The sequence below is a fragment of the Haemaphysalis longicornis genome, unplaced genomic scaffold, assembly GCF_048455015.1.
Source record: "Haemaphysalis longicornis isolate Haplotype H1 unplaced genomic scaffold, Haemaphysalis longicornis Haplotype H1 scaffold_12, whole genome shotgun sequence".
NCBI lineage: Eukaryota > Metazoa > Arthropoda > Arachnida > Ixodida > Ixodidae > Haemaphysalis > Haemaphysalis longicornis.
This window is the reverse complement of record NW_027526225.1, coordinates 19223536-19243897: the sequence shown is the minus strand read 5'-3', so window position 1 is coordinate 19243897 and position 20362 is coordinate 19223536. Positions and strand designations below refer to the sequence as shown.

General features: G+C 45.6%; 1 protein-coding gene across 5 annotated transcripts in view; it reads left to right on the top strand.

Moving 5' to 3' along the window:
* Positions 1 to 204: 204 nt before the first annotated feature.
* LOC144162438 (uncharacterized) overlaps positions 205 to 20362 on the top strand; it is a 30509-nt gene continuing 10351 nt past the window's right edge. The window contains exons 1-4 of one of the 5 annotated variants that reach the window (XM_077692961.1): positions 224 to 290; positions 5163 to 5338; positions 17976 to 18063; positions 18506 to 18642. In XM_077692961.1, the coding sequence (XP_077549087.1) occupies positions 5279 to 5338; positions 17976 to 18063; positions 18506 to 18642 (285 nt within the window). In that variant the 5' untranslated portion in view covers positions 224 to 290; positions 5163 to 5278. Of the gene's footprint in view, positions 291 to 395; positions 691 to 4136; positions 4245 to 5162; positions 5339 to 17975; positions 18064 to 18505; positions 18643 to 20362 lie in introns of those variants that run through there. The other 4 variants (XM_077692965.1, XM_077692962.1, XM_077692964.1 and 1 more) reach the window with 4 other exon arrangements.

Here is a 20362-nt window from a genome sequence, read left to right as displayed (position 1 = left end):
CCTGTGTTGCATATTAGGAGGTGTACAGGGTGTTCTGGTACGCTGCCTTTAGCCTGGAGGTGCACACGACAAAAGAAAACCACCGTGATTCGAAAACCGCGCCAAAAGTGTTCTCTGCTAAATTTAGCGAAAACAGGACACGAGCTCTTCATTTCAGTTTTTATATTCAATGAAAGAGGGCACCACATGACGCGTTGTTGACATAGGAGGACGGAAATCCCGCAGTTTGACGTTCGCCCGTTCCTTGGCGCCGACGTTATTCTGGTTTGTGTTGCAGAAGCTGCTGTGAGGTAAGCCAATCGATATTTTTTATACATGTTGAACCAAATATGACGAACGCGCTGCGTGAACATCGTGGTGTCTATTAGCCGAGAAGGGAAGCAAGCCGTCTGCTAGCACGGTCCGCAAAATTGCGCTGCCAGGCAAGCGTCAACAAACTCGGCGCGCGCCTCATGAAGATGGAGCTTTCCTGCCTCCGATGTGCTATTAGTGGCGGCGGTGGTATTTTCGTCGCAAGCGAAGTGGGAGCAACTATTTGGCGTGTAACTGAAGCATCAATCACTCAGTTCTTTTTCACCACCAAGGTTTCAAGTCTAGCACGGAACGATAAGTGCTTAATTTCTGTCCAGACGGAACGCGAACGGAATAGTGTCGAGCTCGACGACTGATTATCTGCCTTGATCTGTGCAGGTGAGAATATTTTCTTCGCTGGCTAAGATTTATGCGCACTGCTGCCGAACACTGCAATCAGTTTTTGTTGTGTGATTCTTTTTGTACGACTGCTTAGTTCACACCTGAATTTAACTGAGTGCTGGTTGTCATGTCTAAGGATAGTGGCGACTTCTGAAGCGCGATCTGCAAGCTGATTTCAAAACATTGAAAGAAAGTGTGAAAAATTGTAATGACACTTCCGATGGCGTGAAAGAACTCATCAAAGAAATGAAAGAACTTCGAAAAGAAGTTCAAAGCTTAAGGGAAAAAAATGCGAAACTTGAGTCAGAAAATCCCAGGCTTAACGACAAAATAGAACTATATAACAATACCAGAGGACCAGAGGGCCAACAACATCGAAATAAAAGGTGTACCAGGGGAAGGGGATGCCTATGATGTTGTGAAGAGGATTGTAGCAATCCTGAATGAACCGATTACGGAACCGATTACGAATGAACCGATTACGGATATTTGCCATCGAGTCCCTACTTTCAAACTGACCGAACAGAACATAGTGGTTCGCTTCGTTTGGCGCGAAAAGCGAGACAAGCTCTTGAAGGAGTCAAAAAAGCAGCGGGTAACGACTAAAGATTTGGACTGTGGTGGAAACAGCAAACCGGTTTACAGTAACGAACACCTTACTGCCTTGAACAAAAAGCTCTTGGGTGCTGCAGTCGCTTGCAGGAAAGCCACAAACTGCAAGTTTGTGTGAACGGCAGGTGGAAAGATCTTTGCACGCAAGGACGAGGACTCGAGGGCTTTGAGGATTGTTACGCTGCCGGATGTTGGTAAAATCAACTAAGAAACCAATTATCTATGACAATGATATAGTATCGGTCTTTTGGTTATGGACGAATACCACGCACGAATTTAACAAAGAACATGGAAAACACTGTACACGATTGTATACAATGCACGTCAACATTAGGAGTATTAAAAATAAAGTAGATACTTTTGAAACTTTTTTGCAATCCCTGTCCGTAAAATTTGACGTTATAGCTATAAGTGAAACTTGGTTGACAAAAGAAGATGTACCGCCTTATCTCGAAGGTTACAAGTGTGAAGCATTGATCAGGCAGCAGGGGAGGGGCGGTGGTACAGCTGTCTACGTTAATACTTATCTTCACCACCAGGCTATTGAGCCAATGAAAAGGGTAGATGAACACGTTGAAAGTTTATTTATTAAAGTACCGAATACCGTTATTAGTGTGTTGTATAGGCCGCCTTCGGGTAACATGGCTGAGTTCTTGCAGTTCGTTGAAACTTTACTCTCTAATATTGGATCCACAAGTTCGCCATTTATAATACTTGGGGATGTAAATATCGACACTGGTTCTGACAACCCTCAAGCGTGTGAGTTTCGCGGACGTCTCGACCAGTATGCCTGTAACAATTTAATATTACTACCAACTAGAGTGACCAGTACCAGTGCGACATCTCTTGATGTATGTATTACAAATCTAGACGCTAGTTCTGTTTCGGCTGGAATTATTTCATGTGATCTAAGCGACCATCTACCCGTATTCTGTTTAGCCCCAGTTACCAATGGTATTGTTGGTATCCCCGAACAAAATAGTGTTTTTCGCAACATCGACAATGAAATCCTCAGTTGCTTTCAGTCCCTCATTGAAAATGAAAGCTGGCTTGATATTTTCCACGAGCACAGCCCTGTGAGTGCCTATGAAAAATTTATGGACAAATTCCTATTTTGTTACAACAAAGCATTTCCTCCACGGCAATACAAAACCAGACTTAAAAAAGTGAGAAAGCCATGGATAACCGTCGAGCTGTACAAAAGGATAAGGGAAAAAAATCGCTTCTATCACGCCTTCATTCGCTGTCGCAAAGTCGACATGGTTGATAATTATAAACAATACAGAAACAGATTGAACTCCGATCTGAAAAACGCTAAGATAAGTTACTACGAAAATAAATTTTAAGACATTAGGAATGACACCCGCAAGGTTTGGGACACAATTAACGGTATTATGGGAAGAAAGCAAAGTCAGCATATTATAAAAGAAATCTTAATAAATAATACCATAAATGACAGGGAAGAACTTGCAGGTGCAGTTAACAGACATTTTGTAAATGTTGGTGTATATGCCGGGACCAATTCCAATACGCTCAGTATAACAAGAGTTGGAAACCTATCTGAATCCATAATGCTTTTTCCAACAATCCCGCATGAAATTGAACAAATAATCAAAAGCTTAGACAACCATGTAGCCGCTGGTTACGATGAAATTAAGGTTTTTCCTGTAAAACATGTAGCAGATATAGTTAGTCCCATTTTATCGGATATAATAAACAAGGCACTAGAATCTGGTGAATTTCCTGACAAATTAAAACTAGCCCGAGTTACTCCCGTTTATAAATGAGGTGGGGAAACCGACATCAATAACTATAGACCTATTTCTGTACTTCCAGTATTTTCGAAAATAGTAGAGCGGGTTATAAACGAGAGAATTACGAATTTTTTTCAAAAATATCAAGTAATAACATCGTCTCAATATGGCTTCCAAAAAAATAAATCCGCGGAACTGGCCTCAAAAAAGTGAGGATAACATAAAGGATAGAATAATTCACAACATTGACTAAAGGATAAAATAATTCATAACATTGAAAACAAATTATACACCATCGGATTATTCCTAGATTTGAAAAAAGTGTTCGATACAGTACAGCATGACATTTTACCCAAGAAGCTTGAATCATACGGTATACGATGCGCAGCTCTAAAACTAATTAAAACGTATCTCACAACCCGATACCAGTATGTTAGAATAAACAAAACATTAATTTCCAAAAAGCTTATAGTTCAGCACGGGGTTCCCCAGGGGTCAATTTTGGGTCCACTACTCTTTCTTGCCTATATAACGGCAGAAACAAAGAAAATCCTGGAAGAATATGTGAATGCTTACCTGTTGAAACTGTCTCAATGGTTAAACCAAAATCGGTTAAGCTTAAACACAAATAAAACTAAGTATATAATCTTTAGACAAATAAGTAAATGAGATACAACTGATGTTAAAATCGTATTTAACGGTAACGTGCTAGAAGAAGTTACAGAACAAAAATTTTTAGGATTATGGTTTACCGATAACCTTTCGTGGAATACAGACATCAGTAAACTGAAATCCGATTTATCTAAAGCCATTGGGTGCATGTATAAAATGTACAGTGTTTTGCCGACCTGGTTAAAGCAAAGCCTGTATTACTATTTTACTCCAAGCTGAGCTATGGAATTTTAGTATGGGGTACTACAACAGCGTCTAACTATTATCGACTAATCATTTTGCAGAAAAAAGTATTACGCATGTTCGAGAACTATCGGGGGGATAAACGCGAACTTCGATCGCAGCCTCTTTTCAATAAATATAATATGCTAAAGGCGGACCAAATATACTACTTTAAACTTTTGCAGTGGATCCAAAAATCTGGAATTTAAAACAAACCACTGGATGACGGCTCTAGGGCGTACAATATAAGACGTCCTAAACACAGGCTGCCTGCAACACGAACAAATTACGGTAGGCAGATGTTACACTTTCAGACCCTTAGCATGTTGAACAGGGGTGATATATGTACTGATTTTAATCGGTCTTTTCAAAGTTTCAAATGTGCATGCAGAAGGTTCATGGTTGAAAATGGTGTCGTGTATTCACCGGCATAGAACTGGAAAATTATTTTCCTTGAAATGTGCCTTGTGTATTTAACAAATTTGCGCATTGTGTGACATGTTTTGCAAATTTTAAATGTATGCATCGGGCTGTTTTATTTTATTTTAAATGCTATGTAACGTGTGCTTTTTCTTACGTACTTGGAATGTACTCTGTGTTTGTGCACGACATGGAATGGAATGACATGGAGTTTTTGTTGTTGTTGTTGTTGTTGTTTTTGTTTTGTTTTTCTAAGTATAGTTTGAGTTCTATTCAACCTTATGTTAAATGTTTGAATGTTCTTTTCTAAGCACTGTGTATCGCATGTCTTTTGTTGCGTGCTTGAGGATACGTTTTCTGCATTACCTTCTACGCTGAAGTGTAGGGGGGGGGGCAGAGGCTTTGTCAGGCATTCGGCCTATATCTCTGCCCCCTCACGGATATTGCGCTGCTGAGCACGAGGTCGCAGGTTCGATTCCCGGCCGCGGCGGCCGCTTTTCTGATGGAGGCGAAAAGCAAAAACGCCCGTGTGTACGAGATTTCGGCGCACGATAAAGATCCACAGGTGGTCAAAATTAATCCGGAGCCCTCCACTACGGCGCGCCTCATCGCCCGCGTTGCGTCGGCGCGATAAACCCCACAATCAATCAATCAATCAATCAACCTCACGGATAGCACCCGTAGAAACAATTCTGAATAACCCACTGCGTCGCCCCAAGCTGTAACAGTTAAATACGGTACAAAAATCGCTAGTCGTAGCCTGTATCATTCAGGTCACGGGCTTTTCAGGTGCGCAGCCCAAACAGCGCGTCCACCTGTTCCCGCAGCCATGGAGCCCTGGACCCGCATGGAGTTCCAGGCACTAGTGCTCGCTGTGGCCGCACGGGGCATGGCACGCGCTGGTGATGACGACGACTCGGATCACCCATTCAAGGTTGCTCGCGAGTTTGAGTCACCAGATGAGAGTAAGCCTCTTTCCCTTATCTGTTATTTTGAAGTTCCTGCATTAAAGGGACACTGAAGGGATTTGTAAACATGGCGGGGTTACTTGTAGTCTGGCGTCTCTAGGCCATGTTTCAACCACTCTCGCTGCATTTACGCGAATTTATTTGGCATAAAAATCAATTCAAAAGTGCACTCCTCCTTCAGCATACTCGTTGTCGATTTCCTATGACATTTCGTATGATGCTCAATCGAGATGGCTTGGCTTGACTGCGCTACTGCACAGCTTGCCACCCCCCAGCAGAATCTGTCGGCGCAGTGTTTAGCCGGCTGGCCGTGGGCTGGTTGTTGCAGTTTGTCCGCCCAATTGAAACTAAGCCGCAACACGATTTGTGCCTCAAGGAATGGGCCTTTAGTTCGTTAGTTTGTAGACTGTATCAAGCTCTATGTCCAAGTAGCTTTAGAGAAGCGCACATGCGACACTTTGCTGACTGGCCGAATGAAGGCGGGAGAAGAGTCAGCGAACTTAGTATAGGTACTAAGGAATTGAAATCAATGAAAGCTTTTGTTGTACAGTGTAAAACCAAGGTGCGGGAAGCACTTTTTGCGCTGGGTGAGCTAGCACAGTGGTCAGCGACATGACCACACATCTGGGAACGCTCTTCCCCCTAATGAATGCAGTTGCTAGAGACGAGATAGTTGTGGAAATTTGGGGGATGCATACTGCATGATATGTCGCCGGAAGGCACCAGCAATGTGCGCGAGAAAGGCACTGGTTGTGGGGCACAAGTGCGCCTCACACTTCGAACGCTGGCCACTGCTCTATCCTACGCCCGAGGTATGGTCCAACCTCTTGAGCTTTAGTAAATTGTCGGCAGCCATCCACGGCTGTGCAGGCGCAACAATTTGGCGACGAGGAAGACCGCGGACTCACCGGCACTTCAGCGGCAATTCACAGACGTAAGAAATGAAACGGCATGGCAACGTGTGACTACAGTTGGCTACCCAAATTCAGTGGCAGCTCCGGCTCCTGGAGATCCTGGTGTGGAAGGCTTCCATTCTTCGAAGCTAACGACATCAAAGACGCTTCCAAGAAACACGCTCATCTGCTAACGCTGTGCAGAGAACAGACATACGACATCGTCTGCGTCCTCGTTCAACCCAAGCAGCCCAGCGAAGTGGACTGCGACGACATCGTTGAGGTGCTCAAGGCTCAGTTTGATCCGCAGTCTTCTAAAGTCTTCTGCAGGGCACGCTTCCAATTGCAGGACCAAAGGCACGACAAAACAATCAGTGATTACTGGCAGTGCTCAAGAAACTAGCAGTGGATTGTAATTTTTGCACCAGCACAGGTACGGCTGCGAATCCGTCAATGCTTCCACTCGACGTAATGTGTGATCGTTTTGTCTGTGGTCTTCGGAACGAGCAGGTCCAACAACGGCTATTGGCAGAAAAGGACTCGACGCTTAAGAAAGCTTTTGACTTTGCACTGAGAGCTGAGAACGCCGTTGAAGCCCAGAAAAACGTGAAGGTGAAATGGAGAGATGTTCACAAAGCCAGTACAAGTACCTGCAATACAGGAAGGACAGGCCACTCTAGTAGCTGGGTCAAGAGGAAACACCAATGTTGTTGGCATTCTGGTGCGCAGCATAGTCCAAACGGCTTCCTGCAACTACTGTGAGAAACGCGGGAACATCGGAAAAGCGTGTATCAAAAAAAAAAAATAGGCAAAAACTAAGGGGAACAACAGTATCGAATGTCGACATGAAGGAATTTCTACAGCAGCCTCAGCCCAGGACATGACCCGTCAAGAGTGGCCAAGCAAGGTGCTTATGAGCTCAATAGAGAAAATACAACTTCGTTTAATTTGAAAGAACTAGGATTCAGTATCTCACTCAGCTCCATTACAGCCACAGATGTGTTTTTAACGAAAAAAAAGCAAGAAGTATTCAAAAACTCAAATTTTGCGCCACAGTGACGTGTTATGAGCAAGAATGACGTCATACGGGCCAACAATAAAACATAATTTTCAGTGCGTTAACTGCACATTAGCATTCAAGTGATGCGGTCAAATGGAACTAGAGGCCCCATTACAGACATCCAGTCATGTGTCATCGCGACAGGTCAGTTAGGCGGCCGCCAATCACGCAAACAAGGTTATGTGACGTCATAGGAAAGTTGCGGGTAATTGGCTAGGGAGTCGCAACTGCTTCACCCGGTTTCTTTAATATCTCCGTTATTTGTTCGAAGGTTGCGATGATATTGGTATCATTGTTATCGGGACTAAGCAGTCTTTCTAATAAACCCAACTTGTATTTTGTCTTCATGGCTCCTTTAAAATGGACACATCGAGCTCCCAGAAGGTCATGATGCAGCTACATGGCAAATCGTTGAATTTTGAAGTCGGCTCAGGTGCGCAACCTGCAGTCTTACTAGTGAGGCAACGTTCAGAGCCACGTGGACGAACGACCCACCACGGCTTAAGATGGACAACATTCTCCTACGTACATGGTCAGGCCAGTCTCTTGGAGTGCTCGGCTGTGCAACTGTAGAAGTAACACACACGGACAAGACTTTGACATCACCACTTGTGGTAATCGAGGGATCAGGATGTAACCTCCTCGGATGAAACTGGTTTCCTCATTTGGGCATAGAGCTAACAGGCATCAACAACATAACAGACGATGTACTTGTTTCCAAGCTCCTAAGCAAGTACCAGTCCGTGTTCAATGACGAAATTCAGGACACGTCGGTCATGCTGTGCAACTCGAACTGGTGGAAGGAGCGAAGCCAAAGTTTCTAAAGGCACAGCCAGTTCCTTTCGCGCTGCGGTCGCCTGTAGAGGATGAACTGGATCGACTGCAAACTCAAGGCATCATTGAGCCAATGCAGCATTCAGATTGGGCATCGCCTCTCGTACTCGTGCGAAAGAAAGATGGCTCGCGGCGAATATGCAACGACTACCATCGTAAGAAGTCAGATTGCCCACTTCCCACAGCAGATGAGGTCCTCAGCCGCTTGGGGGGAGGCAGGGTCTTCAGCACACTGGATTTAGCACAGGCTTACCAGCAACTTCACTTAACGCCAGAGACAGCCGAGCTGTTGACCCTGAACACGCCGAAAGCACTTTACAAGGTGAAACGGTTGCCTTTTGGAATCTCCACAGCTCCAGCCATTTTTCAACGCTTCATGGAGACTATGCTGTCTGGCATCCCAGGCGTTTGTGCGTACTTAGATGATGTCATCATCAGTGGAAAGGACGCCGAGGAACATGCCGCCAGACTGGAAGAAGTTCTCGAGAAGCTGCACAAGTACAACCTTCGCCTCGGCAAAAAGAAGTGCCGTTTTGCTGTGAGACAAGTTTATTTTCGGGGACACCGAATCGACGAAAATGGCGTTCACACCAGCAAAGACAAAGTTCGAGCCATCACTGAGGCGCCAGCGCCAGACTGCAAGCAAGCGCTTCAGTCATTTCTCGGGATGCTGACATTTTACGACAGATTCTTGAAGAACAGAGCATCAGTTGCCAGTTGTCTCTACCAGCTCCTTCGAAAGGATGCTACGTGGGGATGGGAGACTCAGCACCAAGAAGCATTTGGTCAATTAAAGGAATTGCTTCTCAGGCGCTTTGTACTGGCACACTACGGCAAGCGGAAGGAGCTTCTTGTCTTATGCGACGCTCCGCCATACGGCATAGGAGCTGTTCTGTCTTAACGTGATGACCAGAATAGAGAGGCACCAGTCGCTTTTGCATCTAGGCACAAGGGCCGGCAGAACGAAATTATGCTCAGTTGGATACAGAAGGACTCGCTGTGGTGTTTGCAGCTGACAAGTTTCACAAATATATTGCAGGAAGAAAGGTAACTTCCCTCGCGGATCATCAACCGCTGCTCAGCATACTGGGACCAGGGAAACCAACGGCTCAAGTCCTCTCATCTCGCATGACCAGATGGTGCATCAAGTTATTGGCATATGACTATGATATTGTGTACAGGCATGGCAAGAACCACCAGAACGCAGACGCATTGAGCTGACTACCACTGCCAGAATGCATCGATGAAACATGGCCACCAGGCGACGTACTGTTGTTCGAAGCATTGTCGCGACCTCCGTTTCCTGCTACAGAGATAGCCCGCCTGACGCACCAAGACAACATGTTGCGAAGGCTGTACAAGTCAGTGCACAATGACACAGTGGAAAAACTCATTCGAGATGAGTTTGCTCCTTACCGGCTAAGAGCGACTGCACTGGCATCTCATCGCAAGTGTCTCACACTCGGATCATGGGTGATCATACCAAGCTCTGCACGATCTCATGTTCTGGCACTTCTGCATGCTGTTCATTGAGGCATGGGAGCCATGAAGATGTGGGCGAGTATGGTGGCTTGGAATCGACAAGATGATTGAAGAGACAGTGAGACAGTGCTCTGAATGCCAATCAACGCAGAAGAGCCCACCAAAAGCTCCGATTCCCACGTGGGACCGTCCCCAGACACCTTGGCACACACTGCATGTTGAATTTGCGAGACCACTACTCCAGCACACCACCTACTAGGTTGTTGTAGAAGTGTATGCCAAGTGGGTGGAAGTCTGTCACGTCACCCAGACATCTGCAGTTGTCATTGACGTACTCCGGAGCCTCTTCGCTACATTCGGCATTCCACGAAAAGTTGTTTCGGACGACGGAAAAGCCTTTATTTTAAGCGAGATAAAGCAGTTCTACGCATCGAATGGAATACAGGCTATGACGTCACCAGCGTATCACCCTGCAACAAACGGGCAAGCAGAACGATACGTGGCCGAGCTGAACAGAGCACTCGTAATGGATAAACACAGCTCCACACAGTGTCGACTTGCAAGGTTCCTGTATCGGCAGCACACGACGGTGCACACAGCTACAGGAATGACACCTGCCAGAGCGATGTTTGGCCGCGAACTTTTATGTCCCCTCGATCTGCTGAAGCCAGAGAAGGAAACGCAGACCTCTGATCACCAGCAGACACTGAAACAATCACGTCGTTTCGCAGAAGGGGAAAGGGTGCTCATCTGACAGTTCTTGAGAAAGCCAGATTGGATTGAAGGCGAACTTCTGCGCCGCGTCGGACCACAATCCTGGCTGGTAAAAAGCGCCCTTGGAAAGGTTCGCCGTCATCTCAACCACATCAGGAAAGCGAGCCCGAGCAGGACGCCAATGGACTGGGGCACAGCAGACGATTTCGCTGACACAACGCGACAGACGCCGTCGAGTTCTGCTGTTCCCGTGCTACCGGACTCGCTGGATACTCCGGACGTTTCCTCCCAACCATCGACCTCGACGTCTCACAGGGACCACCTGGCAACTGCGACCATCCGAGGCTAGGCGGCCTCCAGACCGCTATGAAGACTTCGTTTCCAAATGTTTCATCTAAGGGGAGAAGAATTGATATGTCGCCAGAAAACGACAACAATGTGCGCACGAGAAAGTCACTGGTTATGTGGTACGAGCGCGCCTCACGCGTCGAACACTGGCCACTGCTCTATCCGACGTCCGAGCTATGTTCCAACCTCTTGAGCTTTAATAAATCATCGGCAGCCATCCACGGCTGTGCAGAAGCAATGCTGCACCAGCGCTATTCAAGAAATATGCAATCTAAGCTGCTTGGAATGCTAAAACTAAATCAAATGCAAAATGGCTATACATTATATATTTCTGCCCCTGGCAGCGCTGGCTTATGGCCGAGTGGTCTAAAGCACACGGTATAGGGTCATTCCACGCGAAACGTCCCAGCCCAAAAATCGACCATCGCCAATTTCATTGAAAACATTTTTTCTAGGTGCCGATGAAGTGTAGGAGGTCGGCACGGAGTATTTCCCTTGAAAAAAATTTTTCGGTCGTTGGAGCGCTCCTTGAAATTTCTGCAAACACGCAAAATGGCAAAATGTGGCTGGAAATAATAAATTTTAAATAAATAGTGAAACTATGTGTAATGACAAATATTATTTTGGATCATTCCCCTTGCATTGTTCTTTGATGTGGGACTGTGTCTGAAGCTGTGTAAGTATTTTTGGCGTTGTATTGGCTAAGTAAAAACACAAAAAATGGCACGTTTTTAGGAATTTTTCGCAAAGGCACTGTGAAAGTGTCACCCAAAATATTTCTATCGTGCATTGATGTGGCCTTTGAGTGTCGAGTAAAAATAATTTAAGCCGATTACAGAGCGTATTTTTAAAGCAAATTGCTTACAAAGATGCAAGAAAATGAGTTTTTGCCGAACTTCACACCTCAAAAAAGCCCCAAGGCCCTCGAGGTAAAATTACATGAGATGGCTCATTATACGCACCAGCACCTTGCCTTTTAATTTAGAAAATTTGATTCGGGTAAATTTTGTTTGAGGCGAGAAAAAAAATTTTTGAAGTTCACAATCAGCCGCACTTGTGTCCACTATGGAACTGCGCCCCCAACTAGGAACGCGTTCGTGCCGCCACCCCTTTTTGTGGCAGGCATGTGCACACGTGGCTCGATACTGAATGAACATTGGTTGTGTCGCTTGACAACACAAAAAATACACCGTAAACAACATACTCCACTCTGCCACTTTTTTATTTGAAAGTCTTTGCCCAGTCACTTCCCATCATTGCAGTTTACATATTTAAGAGCGCAGTGCTCGGAATACAGAAACAAAATCAGCCTCAACTAAATGAAGAAATTTATTATTTCTTTGACGAAGCTTCTTCGCAATACAAGAAAAAAAAAGTAACTTCGGGAGTCTCTTCTACACAAGGATGGCCATAAACTGTCGGCATAATAGAATTTCTTTGCCACTTTACACGGCAAAAGTGGATGTCACGGCGTTGGCGGCGCACTTAAACGTCTGACGGAAAGAGCATTTCTCCAGACACCTTCTCAAGATCAGATTGAGACTTGAAAGGACCTGTATGCCTGGGCTAAAACAATATCAAAGGAATAATGGTTCCAAGTTCTAAAACACAAGAAACAAGGGCACAACTTGGTGGCAATCCCAGTCAAAGGAGCGCGACAATTTCATCACTTCAGACCAGCTACTCTTTCAACACTTTTTTTTACTATTTCATCATAATCAAGCTAGAAAGAAATGAAGGTAAAAAAAAAACAAGGCAGACTTCGTTGACGGTGATTATTCACCTGGTGAAACGTTGAATATCTGTGAACAACAGCAACAAAAAAAACCGTAGGCAAAAGAAACAAGTGGCAAGAAATGGTATGTTTGCAGTGAAAAATATTGTGCGTTGAATTTTCTGGGGCTATGTGAAGTGTGGTGCGCAGGCAAAATTACTCTGCGATCGTTCTTCCTCCGCATCAGACAGATTAGGTCCAGCTCGCTGATAACTGCCACTACAAAACACTCACTTGCTGTGTTCACTGTACGAAGACCCAAAAATAAAAATGACGGAAGCTCACACTAACACGCAAGAATTGAAAGTAGCGAAGCTGTACGCAACAGTAGCGTGTTTCCTCTTTTCCACCTCACGGCGTCGTTTAAGCCTCGCCACTGTATGAGTGACCACAGCTGGATTTTCATCTTCCTTCATCGCACACGGCTCTGCGCCGCACGTGGCCTCCTGGCCTCCATTCGTGCTGCGCGCTTATCACTGCGGAGGCGGCGGCTTGCTTGCACATTCCCGTTCCCTCCTCGCCTATCTCTCCCCTGCCGTCTATCTGTCCCTACCCTAAGGCCGCTGCTCCGTGCCGGGCACTTGCGGAAGGGGGTTGACCTCTAGCGCTCAATGTCAAAACTGGTCATCCCGCGAAGACTTGCCGAGATAGTGTAGTGTAGCTCCCGCCACAAAAGTGGCAGAGTGGAGCATGTTGTTTACGGTGTATTTTTTGTGTTGTCAAGCGACACAACCAATGTTCATTCAGTATCGAGCCACGTGTGCACATGCCTGCCACAAAAAGGGGTGGCGGCACGAACGCGTTCCGAGTTGGGGGCGCAGTTCCATAGTGGACACAAGTGCGGCTGATTGTGAACTTCAAAAATTTTTTTCTCGCCTCAAACAAAATTTACCCGAATCAAATTTTCTAAATTAAAAGGCAAGGTGCTGGTGCGTATAATGAGCCATCTCATGTAATTTTACCTCGAGGGCCTTGGGGCTTTTTTGAGGTGTGAAGTTCGGCAAAAACTCATTTTCTTGCATCTTTGTAAGCAATTTGCTTGAAAAGTACGCTCTGTAATCGGCTTAAATTATTTTTACTCGACACTCAAAGGCCACATCAATGCACGATAGAAATATTTTGGGTGACACTTTCACGGTGCCTTTGCGAAAAATTCCTAAAAACGTGCCATTTTTTGTGTTTTTACTTAGCCAGTACAACGCCAAAAATACTTACACAGCTTCAGACACAGTCCCACATCAAAGAACAATGCAAGGGGAATGATCCAAAATAATATTTGTCATTACACATAGTTTCACTATTTATTTAAAATTTATTATCTCCAGCCACATTTTGCGTGTTTGCAGAAATTTCAAGGAGCGCTCCCACGACCGAAAAATTTTTTTCAAGGGAAATACTCCGTGCCGACCTCCTACACTTCATCGGCACCTAGCACAAATTTTTTCAATGAAATTGGTGATGGTCGATTTTTGGCCTGGGACATTTCGCGTGGAATGACCCTATATTGTTTTCAGTTCTCAAGTTCCAATCTCTAATAGTAAATGCTCTTTTTTTAAGTTGATTTATTTTTGTTTGGGGAATGTTTTCTATACTAAATTCTATTTTTGTGCTGTAACATTCATTGCTCCATGAGCGAGTTCGCAGAGCGCGTGCGGAGTGACATGACGCGCTGGCGAGTTCTTGTTCGCGTGGTGTTGCTATAAGCACAGACTGCTTGCGGGCACAGTCCTGAATCAGCTGACTCATTGTTGCTTTGGTGTGAACACACCTCTTATGATGCAGGCACGAGCCAGGCAAACTCCGAAGGTTGGGGAAAAGTGCGTCACATTTGAGCGTCTCCAGTGACGCGGGGAGCATTCATCCAATGCGTATGTTTCAGCTAGTGATTGCTACGATTCTAAGCCGTGCTGGTGGGCTTACCTGATGCATTTTACAGCCGACAACGTGGCAGAAGCGCGGTATGGCGATTACTGAGATATCGAGAATGCATCCCATCCAACGACATCGTCCGATGCCAAGCATCTTATTTCAAAGAACCAAAACCAAAACTGGTTTCAATTTTAATCTTAGACATTGTCCAATCAAAATCACATCTATGTATGTAACTGCTTTTTCGGCCGCCTCAAATGTCGCATGGTATTATTTCTTCTTTCAGGCTTTATAGATTAAATACTGCTTTATTGACAGGGTAAAAAACGATGAAAATTGTGTTAATTTGAGCCTGTCTGTGCCATGCAAACAAAAACAAATATTTGGCAAATTCACTTCAGCATCCCTTTAAGGGGTCATGAAGACAAAATACAACTTTGTGTAGTTTGGGGGAAAAAAGAGCCTTTGGGCAATTGCTTTGCTCATTTCCAGCCATGAAGGATGTTCTTTTAACCAAAAAAAACACTGAAATATTGAAAAAGTTCTACATTGCTGTGCTTTAGGCACAAATGGTGATGTAATGTAGGCCTGCACTAAAAGCATATTCATCACTGTGCTAACTGGGCGTTAAATTCACGTGGCACGAAAGCTAGATACTACATTACAATCTCCCAGTCACGTCTCTTGCAGCTGGCTTAGGTTGCTGGCCGCCAATCTCACAAACAAGATTCTGCGGTCTCATAGAGAAATCGCCAGAAAGTGGCTAGGGGAGTCGCCGCTGCTTCACATGTATTCTTTAACATCGACTAAATTTCTTTGAAGTTTGCAATAAAGTTGGTATCGCTGTTATAGGAGGAAAGTACAGTAACAGCGCGTTAATTCGAACTCGAAGGGGACCATATAGTTGTTCGAATTAGCGGGCGGACGCTAGAATGAATGGAAATCACACCACACTACGGGGGCAGAACACAAAGAAACCGCCTCTGGACTCATCGCGAATTAGGCACTACTACACGTTTGTGGCAGGTGATTTCGTAAATAATGTTTTGTAAATAATAATGGCATGCGCCAGAGCACTGGCTCCGGTGGCGCGGCGCCCTCCGTAGACGCAAAATAAGCTGTTGCAGGAGCGTAGCGAGCGTGCCACGTGGTTGTTTTCTTGTTTCGTTGTTTTGCATCTCTAGTAAATTTGGTTTGGTTTGGATTTGCAACACATTGTAATCACTATGGGCCAATTTCTCTTGAAATTAGAAACACCTTCGCTGTATAATGCACCGCCGTATGAATAGTTATGGCCACTAATTTGTTTTGCTCTTCAATCTCTCTACCTTTCCTTTCCGCCTTCTTCTCCATTCTCCACACGTAGGGCACTACAGTCTATGCCCGTTACAACGCACCCTTTTTATTCTGAGAAAAGTGTTATCTGTATCTGAAGTATGCATTATCCGAACAAGGGGGGAGGGGTGGGGGTATATGAGCGGAAAATGGGAACCTTGACCAGTATTGCATATACATGCTACAGACCATTTGTTCTTTCTGCACGCCTGCAGCATCTCTGCACTGCGTTCACGGGGGGGGGGGGGGAAAGAATCGCCTTGCGCTGTTTTTGAAGCTTAGTGCCGGCACTTGGAAACAACGGCCTAACACATGCGGTCGAGTGCATAGAGATGCACGCTAAGCTGAGAAAATAAAGCAAAAATATAAGGAAGAGCCATTACTAACCAGCTATACAAATGAGTCATGGCCAGCAAAATTAGCCAGGCTCTTTTCAGACCCCTTGTGACGAGGCAGGTTTACCTGAAATTGTTTGTCAAACAATTCGGATCGCTGCCTGACGTTTCACAAGGCGGCTTGCAGACTTTTTAATGATCGAATTCTGGTCCGTAAAATAGCTGGCCAAATAGTCTGATGAAGGACGGCTGTGTCACGGAAAGTTATACCAGTTGGGCTGCGCACAGCCAGCGGCAGACGCACACAATGAACAAGAGCCGTCTCCCTGCTTAAGGCATTTCTTACCTTTTTAATCAAATGGCACTGTAATTATGCATACGTCGGAGTAATAATTGCCAAACTTCACTGAACTGGAGTTTTTTATTACGTAAAAAAATTGGCTGGCAATTACGATACTCCCTAAAGCGATATTTGGGCGCAGCAGCAGCGCACTGAGGATTGTCTCGACGGCAGCGATGATGAGCCTCTGTGTCGGCGGCATGAGGTGCTTCTCAGGAAGGGACCGCAAACTGCGTCTTAAGCAAACGCACATCATAGTCACGTGCACGCCCCCCAGCCGTTTTCGCCCGAGCATCGCACCGTCGAACGCCTCTTGCGGGCGCAGCATACTGCCCCCTCCCCTCCCCCACCGCACACTTTCGGAGAGCGCTGACTCACGCCGCCACGGCATCCCCTCCCAATTTCGCGACACTCTCCTACTTTGCGTACGCTGGTTACGTTGACAACGCGGCTCAGCCCAGAGACGGCCGCCAAAGGGCTGCACCCAAAAAACTGATGAGGGCAGACTCGACCTCCGGGTGCACCACTTGGCGTATTCGAAAGCGCTGTTCTTGAGTCTCACCGGAGTCACGTTTTTCGTTGACGTCCTTGTTCTTGACGGTGGAGTGGACCGTTTGGTTAGGCAGGCCCGTACTTTTTGCAATGTCGGCCTGGTTTTCGCCATGTTTGACAGGGTTAATTATGCTTAGTTTATCCGACAGTGAAATCAGCTAGCCTGCCACTGAAAAATAAAGGCCACTGGCACTGGCTTGGCTTGGCCACACCGATGACCCGTTGTACGCTGACAATGTTGTCAGGCATAATAGTTTCCTCATCAAAATAAACAAAGCAAAAGCATATTGGGTGCCGGCACCGCAGAAGTCCGCTATTGACATTCAGTCAAAACAATTTTCGCCTATAATTTAGTCTGTTGTAGCTGATAGTCTGCTATAGCCGGGTTCATTATGAGCAGAGTGGATTTCACTTAAAATGCATGCGAACCAAACAAACCAACAGCAATTGACAGTTCTAATTGGAAGTTCGTTTTTGCCGGTTCCGCTGCAACGATCAAAAACTGTACACTGGTTGGCCTACCCGCCTTTCCAAGTTTTTCTTTCCTCTTGTTATATAGGCTATCGATTCAGTTGTGATACAAGGTCAGCTACATTCTAGAAACGTTTGTTCATATTGTCACGTTGGTTCGCGGCAATATATAGCGTAGTCACATCAGCAGAACTACAAAAACAATGAGCAATTGATTTCCTGATGACTGAGTACAAATACCGGAAGTTAGTTTCAATGAAATGCCACGAATCGAAGGTGTAAATGTAGCTGGCCATCAATGCCAAACTAGTGCACAACACAAAACACGATTGACCGGGCCGCAGTTTTAACGGTTGTGAGAGTGAAAACAGGATTGCTTGTAATTTGTGACTCATCATTCCCTACAACTTTTGAGGGGTCCGATGTAATCTTTTGTGCAGTACTTGTGGCCACCTTTGGACTCGTTCAGTCCTTTATTCATTCATTTATTCTATAAATGAATAAATTAAACGACCTAGAAATACCCTGAGGCCTTGCAGGTTACTAGGAGGTAAGGGAAGACCAGGCAAAAATATCAGTAAACGTCTTGCATAACCCACTATACTAAGCGTGCTGGTCCGGTTTCAGGTACTACTGGGGCTTTCGGACTGCTCTACAAACGGTTGCATTGCCACCACCTCCACGTCTTCCGTTGGGAAGCATAAAACATTTCAATGTGAGTGCAGCTTTTCGTCACACATGCGGCTGACAATGCAGCAAAGCTTCAATTACGCGTTCGCGTAAGCTGAAGGAGGGTTGGAGGTCTCTGGGCATGCGCAGTAGTTCTTCTGCTCCACTCCGACGGACTCGCCGCGGCGGCTCAGTGGCTAAGGCGTTGTGCTGCTGAGCACACGAGGTCGCGGGTTCGATTCCCGGCCGCAGCGGCCGCTTTTCTGATGGAGGCAAAAAGCAAAAACGCCCGTGTGTACGAGATTTTGATGCACAATTAAGATCCCCAGGTGGTCAAAATTAATCCGGAGCCCTCCACTACGGTGCGCCTCATCACCTGCATTGCGTCGGCGTGTTAAACCCTACAATCAATCAAATCGATAATAAGAAATTCTTTGCATCGCTCCGTGAAACAACCCTGACACTTTGGTTGCACTTGTGCTGTGCAGGGAAGCCCAAGCCCTGGCTCCTCCCCTCGGCCTGGGTGTTCATCACCGGCTTCGGCTGGATGGCAGTCGCCGTTGTGGTCTCAATCGTTACCTGCATCTATCGCCATGTGAAGCGAAAGTGCATACTGGGAAGGATGGTGAGATAAAATCAATCAATCAATCAATCAATCATTCAATCAATTAAAAATAAACATTGGTACATTACAAGGACAGGACATACCGTATTTTTGCGCATATAACCCGCACCAAAAATGCGAAAATTTCAGTGGAGAAGTAGGGGTGCGGATAATACGCGGGGTTTTTTCTTTGGTGCAGCTTCACGGCAATGCACGTTGTGCTGTGAAGCTCCTACACAGAAACACAGACTAAGCCGCAGCGATTGCGCAAAACCTACAAGGACAACCGCATCATAACGACTGAATTTTATTAGTGAATTGTGACTTTCGCCTTGCCGTCAGTGTATTCTACTCGCTAAATATACGCTTTTTCTGTCTACATAGTAGGTGACGTGTTGCTTGAGCAGTAGCTTTGGTGCAGCCTTTCCTGTATCAAGTGTGCGGGCAATACGCGAGGATTTTTCTTTTCTTTTCCCGCGGGCTGAAAGTGGGGGTGCGGATTATATGCAGCAGCGGGTTATACGCGTTAAAATACGGTATAGGGGATGAACAACTAAAATGACACCTCCTGTAACCATAATCGCGAAAGACCAATGCAGCTGTGGTTAAATGCAGTAAAGGGAAGAGGGAGAGAGAGAATATTCAAGAAGAGTTGGAGTGAGCGTGTGGAGTGTGGTCGGGGTCTTCAGTCCATGACCCACCATTGGTGCGGCCAACCCTTTTCGCCCTTTCTGCTAGCAACAGTTGCATGTTGGGGCAAGAGCTGCCGAGCGTACTTTCCCACTGCCCGTGTCGGGACTTGGTGATTGGGGGTAGATGTTGATTTCGTTGGCATAGCCAGACAAAATGGTACAGCGTGGCTGGGGCGTGGCAGAGGATATAAAGGGTGTTATAGAGTGAAGGATGGATGGCGTGTAGTGTTTGTCTGTAGTCCTCTCAGGATGACGTCCTGTTGATTCGCGGCCTCATAATGTGACTGGAGGGCGTAGTTCTTTTGGAAGTGTGACAGAAGACTTATTACGGGAGTTGTTTGCTTCTTTTATATAATATCGATCTTAGGCGTGCTGCCGGAACCTGTCATCCATGTCGGAACACAGCCATTGCCAAAAATCCCACCTGTTGCCTTGGCCATAGCACAGCGGGTTGTATGAGAAATGGAGTTATGTTGATGACGAGTAATGTATGGAGAAAATATGGAGGCATCAGAAGGAATTAGGACTACCCTGTGTGCGTATGAAATGCTTAGTTGTTTTCGGTGCGGGTTCATGGTTCTCAACCAGGCCGTGAACACATTGCAACGACTAACCAAAAATAAACTATGAGAAAAACACAGGGTGCTTGCTTGCTAACCATTAACGTTCATTCGAAACGCACACCTCTGTATTTTATAGAACGTCGAGCTACGAGAAGTACGTTTAAGGGGTCATGAAGACCAAATGCAAGTTTGATCCACTGAAACGACTGCTTTGTTTCGATAGCAAAGGGTACCAACTTCGTCGCAAACTTACCTAAGTAAATGATCAAGATATGAAAGAAAATGGATTTATCAGTGATGACTCCCTAGCTACTTTCTGGCGATTGCTTTAAGACATCACATATTTGTTTGTTCTATTGGAGGTTGGCGAACTATGGCGCTGCCAAGAAACATCACTGGGCAGTTCTAGCGGGGCTTCTAGTTACATTTTATTCTATCACTTGTGTTTTAAGGGGGCACACTGGTCTCGGAAACTTTTTGTTTTGC